This window comes from Oryctolagus cuniculus, chromosome 12, assembly GCF_051225735.1.
Source record: "Oryctolagus cuniculus isolate XC-2025 breed Fujian yellow rabbit chromosome 12, ASM5122573v1, whole genome shotgun sequence".
In the NCBI taxonomy this organism is placed as follows: Eukaryota; Metazoa; Chordata; class Mammalia; order Lagomorpha; family Leporidae; genus Oryctolagus; species Oryctolagus cuniculus.
The window spans coordinates 118,124,755-118,130,754 of NC_142878.1; the positions used below are offsets into that span (position 1 = coordinate 118,124,755).

Below are 6,000 nucleotides of genomic sequence, written 5' to 3' on the forward strand. Positions count from 1 at the left end.
TTTCAGTCTGTCTTTATCTCTCATTCTGTCTCTCTGACTCTCAAGTAAGTAAATAAGTAAATGCTAAAAGATGATCATGTTTCTGGTGCTGTGGCATAGTGAATTAACACCCTAGCCTGAAGCACCAGCATCCCATATGGGCACCAGTTGTTCCACTTCTGATCCAGCTCTCAGCTATGGCCTGGGAAAGCAGTAGAAGATGTCCCAAGTCCTTGGACCCCTGCACCCGAGGGAGACCCAGAAGAAGTTCTTGGCTCCTGGCTTCAGATCAGCACAGTTCTGGCCGTTGTGGCCAATTGGGGAGTGAACCATTGGATCAAGAGCTTACTCTCTCTTTGCCTCTCCTCTCTGTGTAACTCTGAATTTCAAATAAATCTTTAAAAATAAAAGATGGTCATGAGTAAGCCTCTGTGCTATGACATCAGAAATTATGAAGCTAGGAATGATACTATGATGCAGTGTGTTAAAGCTCCAGCCTGCAACACTAGCATTGCATATGGGTGCCAGTTCAAGTCCCAGCTAGTCCTCTTCTAATCCAGCTCTCTGCTAATGCACCTGAGAAAAGAGCAGAGGTTGGCCCAAGTCTTTGGCCCCCTGTACCCATGTGGGAGACAAGAAAGAAAGACACTCCTGGCTCCTAACTTCATCTTGGCCCAGCACTGGTTGTGCCTATATGGGGAGTGAACCAGCAGATGGAAGACTTCTCTCTGTCTCTATCTCTCTATATAATTTTAGCTTTCAAATAAATAAAATAATTCTTTGAAAAAAAGAAATCCTAAACTAAGCATGAACTTATAAAAACCATGAAAATAAGTGATCCTAGACTCACCAAGAAAGTAATGAGATTTTGAGACCCAAGGTCAAGTAGCCTTGTGGGTTTATGTTGAGTGGCTCAGATTTCTTTAAGGGTGGAGTTTGAAGTATGATTTCTCTCTTATTTTTCAGTATCATTGAAAAATAAGCAAATAAAAAGATAAGAAAAGCATAGGAAATGGAGCTTTCAGTGAAAATAGGAGGCAACTGATCAAAAGCCTCCAGAAATTCAAATTATCACACAGGAATGCTTCTAGAAAGAATTTAGAGGAGGTAACCAGCACTGATGATTTCAGAATGAGCTAGAAAACACTTTTCAAAGAAGATGAGCACATCCCAGTTTGCAGAAACAAATTCTTCAAACTGATTGGGAGTGTTTAACTAAAGTGGTATATTGGGAATTTTCTGTACCTGTTGTACTTCTGAGAAGCTGAAGGTGTTGGGTGTCCTTAGGAATTTAGGGAAGCTGTCATAGAGTAGAGACAAAGTAGTTTTTCATTTGAAAAATCCCACAAATGATGTTTACCTAGGAAGACTGAGCATGAGACACTCATAGATTCAAATCCTACTCCTTAAATGTTGTCCTGCTTAAAGTACAGGCACATTTCACTCTTCTCCACCTGCAAGTAAATGATCAGTAAAACTTTTTCATGTTTATGGTGGAGATATCAGAGAAGCAAAAAGCACACAATTTTTATAAAAATAAACTGGAGAAAAAGGACAGGGAAAAAATGGTTGCTAGGTAGTGGGTGAATATTTTTATTAAATACTTTTCCATTCTTTAAAATATTTTATAGATATTTCATCTTTGTGAAAGGCAGAGTGATAGTGAGAGAAGAGAGAGAAAGAGGTCCTCTATTATCTCACTTCCCAGATGCCTGCAACACTTAGGTCTAACTAGTCTGAAGCCAAAACTCTAGAATCCCTCTAGTCTTCCCTGGTTTCTCACAGGTTCCCAGGCACATGAACCATTATCTGCTTCCTTCCAGTTTACATAGGCAGAGAGCTGTACTGAAAGCAGAGTAGCCAGGGCTCAAACTGACACTGTTTTGAGATGCAGGCATCCCACACATCATAGCACAAATGTCATTCTACCATCCTTGACAAATTCCCATAGTAAAAAGGATCATGTTTGAACATTGAGAAACCTCATGGTATATTAATGTATTAAGGAGAAAAACCATATAATGGTCACAAATAAGTACTTCATACTGATTTTGTGAAAATCTTATGCCACTTGGATAACAAGTAACTTCATTGCCTTTACATGAGTTTGCCAGGAGAAACAGTTACATGTGATTCAGTGACATGATTGCTTTTTCTCATTTCAGTGGGCATGAAAAGGGATGACCTGATTAGGATCAACCAGGAAAGTCAGGACAACAGTCTGAATCAGGATTTTATGAAAAATAAGAAGACATCAGCTCTCAAGAGAGTTGAATTAAGAAAAACACTTAGTTTAAATTCAAGCCATATTCCAACACTGATTATTCAAAAGGGAATCTATTCAGGATTGAAGCCTGAGGAATGCAATAAATGTCACACTGTGTATCCCCCCAGTGGGCCTGATCAACTACAGGGTGAAGAGAAATTTGATAACACTAAGATACCTGGAAAACCTCTCCAGTTCTGTGAGCCTCTTGGTCAGCATGACAAGATTCACATCATGAAGCAGCCATTTGGACCCACTGGACAAGCAAAAGTCTTCACAAGAAAGATGTTCTGTAAATCTGAGAGGGTTCATATGGCAGAAAACTGTAATAAATCAACTGTCACTTTTGGAAAAGCAACTCAAATAGAAAAGGCTATCTATGGAAATTCTAGCCTCAATATGCATCAACAAACTCACACAAGAAAGAAATTTTATAAGTACATTATGTATGTTGAACCTGTCATTCACCAGTCACATCTTACAATAAACCAGAGACTAAATACAAGGGAAAAACTTTACACATGTAAACCTTGTGGAAAATCACTCAGTTTTAATTCACCTTCTGAATGTAATGACTGTGAAAAAGCCTTTGGACAAAAGTCAGGCCTCAAAATACACCAGCGAATTCACACCGGGGAGAAACCTCATGAATGTAGTGACTGTGGAAAAGCCTTTGGACGAAAGTCATACCTCATAAACCATCAGCGAATTCACACAGGAGAGAAACTTTATAAATGCCTTCATCATGGAAAAGGCTTTCTATGGAAGTCAGACCTCATCAAACACCAGAGAATTCACACAGGGGAGAAACCTCATGAATGTAATGACTGTGGAAAAGCCTTTGGACGAAAGTCAAACCTCAAAATACACCAGCGAATTCACACAGGGGAGAACCCTCATAAATGTAATGACTGTGGAAAAGCTTTTGGACAAAAGTCAGACCTCAAAATACACCAGCGAATTCACACAGGGGAGAAACCTCATGAATGTAATGACTGTGGAAAAGCCTTTGGACGAAAGTCAGACCTCATCATACACCAGCGAATTCACACAGGGGAGAAACCTCATAAATGTAATGACTGTGGAAAAGCCTTTGGACAAAAGTCAAACCTCATCGTGCACCAGAGAATTCACACAGGGGAGAAACCTCATAAATGTAATGACTGTGGAAAAGCCTTTGGACAAAAGTCAGACCTCATCGTGCACCAGCAAAATCACACAGGGGAGAAACCTCATAAATGTAATGACTGTGGAAAAGCCTTTGAACAAAAGTCAGACCTCAGGAAACATCAGCAAATTCACACAGGGCAGAAACCTCATAAATGTAATGACTGTGGAAAAGTCTTTGGACGAAATTCACACCTCATCGTACACCAGCGAATTCACACAGGGGAGAAACCTCATAAATGTAATGACTGTGGAAAAGCCTTTGGACAAAAGTCAAGTCTCATAATGCACCAGAGAATTCACACAGGGGAGAAACCTCATAAATGTAATGACTGTGGAAAAGCCTTTGCACAAAAGTCAGACCTCATCGTGCACCAGCAAAATCACACAGGGGAGAAACCTCATAAATGTAATGACTGTGGAAAAGCCTTTGGACGAAAGTCAAACCTCAAAATACACCAGCGAATTCACACAGGGCAGAAACCTCATGAATGTAATGACTGTGGAAAAGCCTTTGGACGAAAGTCAAACCTCAAAATACACCAACGGATTCACACAGGGGAGAAACCTCATAAATGTAATGACTGTGGAAAAGCCTTTGGACAAAAGTCAGACCTCAAAATACACCAGCGAATTCACACAGGGGAGAAACCTCATAAATGTAATGACTGTGGAAAAGCCTTTGGACAAAAGTCAAGCCTCATAATGCACCAGAGAATTCACACAGGGGAGAAACCTCATAAATGTAATGACTGTGGAAAAGCCTTTGGACAAAAGTCAGACCTCAGGAAACATCAGCAAATTCACACAGGGCAGAAACCTCATAAATGTAATGACTGTGGAAAAGCCTTTGGACGAAAGTCACACCTCATTGTACACCAGCGAATTCACACAGGGGAGAAACCTCATGAATGTAATAACTGGAAAAGCCTTTGGACGAAAGTCACACCTCATCGTACACCAGAGAATTCACACAGGGGAGAAACCTCATGAATGTAATGATTGTGGAAAAGCCTTTGGCCATAAGTTAGGCCTCATGATACATCAGCGAAATCATGTAGGGCAGAAACCTCATGAATGTAATGACTGTGGAAAAGCCTTTGTATGGAAATCACACCTCATATCACACTGGAGAATTCACACAGGGGAGAAACCCCATGAATGTAATGACCAAGGGAAAGCCTCTGGATAAAAGTCAATCCTTTGGAAACATCAGAGAATTCCCACAGGGAAGAAGCCTCATGAATGTAATGATTTTGGAAAAGCCTTTGGACAAAAGACAAATCTCATATCACAGCAGAGAATTCACACAGGGTAGAAAACTCATCGTAATAACTGTGAAAAGCATTTAGCCATAAGTCAACCTTCATCATGCATCAGAGAATTCACACAGGGCAGAAACCTTATGAATGTAATGACTGGAAAAGCCTTTGGACAAAAGTCAAACCTCATAATGCACCAGAGAATACACACAGTGTTGAAACTTCATGAGTGTAATGACTGCAGAAAAACTTGATTTTAAGTTCCAACTCCAAATGCATCAGAGGATTCACACAGGGAAATAACCTTATAAATGTAATGACTGTGGAAAAGCCTTTTTCTATAAGTTATACCTCATATCAAAACAATTCACACAGGGCAGAAACCTTATGAATCTAATGAGTGTGGAAAAGCCTTTATAAATCATATGTTATATGGAAATCATATGTTATACAGGAAAGTATACAGTCAAACCAAACACAAGACCAGGAGATTAGAAATCTAAAAAAGACTGTTGGGAATCTACAGGATACTATAAAAAAAAAAAAATAAGACCAACATTCTGGTTCTAGGAGTTCCTGCAGGCATGGTGAGAGAGAAAGGATTAGAAGGCATTTTTAGTGAAATACTAGCAGAAAACTTCCTGGGTTTGGAAAAAGAAAGAGACATCCAAGTACAGGAAGCACACAGAACTTTGAATAGACATGGTCAGAAAACATCCTTGCCATGACACATTGTAATCAAACTGCCACAGTGAAACAAAAAGACAAGATTCTAAAACGCTTAAGAGAGAAACATCAGATTACTCTCAGAGGATCTCCAATTAGACTCACAGCAGACTTCTCATCAGAAACCCTGCAGGCTAAGAGAAAATGGCAAAATCTAGTCCAAGTCTGAAGAGAATAAAGCTGTCATCCCAGATTATTATACCCTGCAAAGCTCTCATTTGTGAATGAAGGTGAAATAAAGACCTTTCATAACAAACAGAAATTGAAAGAATTTGCCACCACTTGTCCAGACCAGCAAGATTTCTTCTTTTTTATTTTTTTTCCACTGTGGCAGATTTTATCTTTGTACTATGACTGTAGATAAGTGGACTTTCTGCTTTCTCTGAATCTCTGGAGGCTTGTAGTGGATGTGGCCAGAGAGCTCTGTTCAGTCTCCAGGGTTAAGGATGTGCCTCAGGTGACACACCCAATTTTGGCATGTCTTATTTCTCCTTTTTTTAATCAGAAGGGAAGCATCTTCGGCTCAGTTGGGCTCTTCTCCTCAATGGAGACCAGTGCCCGAGTACTAGCCCCAGTGGGTATAATATTTGTCTGCTCTGT

At 39.9% G+C, this 6,000-nt stretch overlaps 1 protein-coding gene across 2 annotated transcripts in view; it reads left to right on the forward strand.

Annotated features, from left to right (window-relative positions):
* The window catches only part of LOC138845456 (uncharacterized), a 51,843-nt gene extending 46,252 nt beyond the window's left edge, over nt 1–5,591 (forward strand). For both annotated transcript variants that reach the window (XM_089309596.1, XM_089309598.1), the window contains exon 4: nt 2,145–5,591. In XM_089309596.1, coding sequence (XP_089165722.1) covers nt 2,145–4,405 — 2,261 coding nt within the window. In that variant the 3' untranslated portion in view covers nt 4,406–5,591. The remainder of the gene's footprint in view (nt 1–2,144) is intronic.
* Nucleotides 5,592–6,000: the final 409 nt, after the last annotated feature.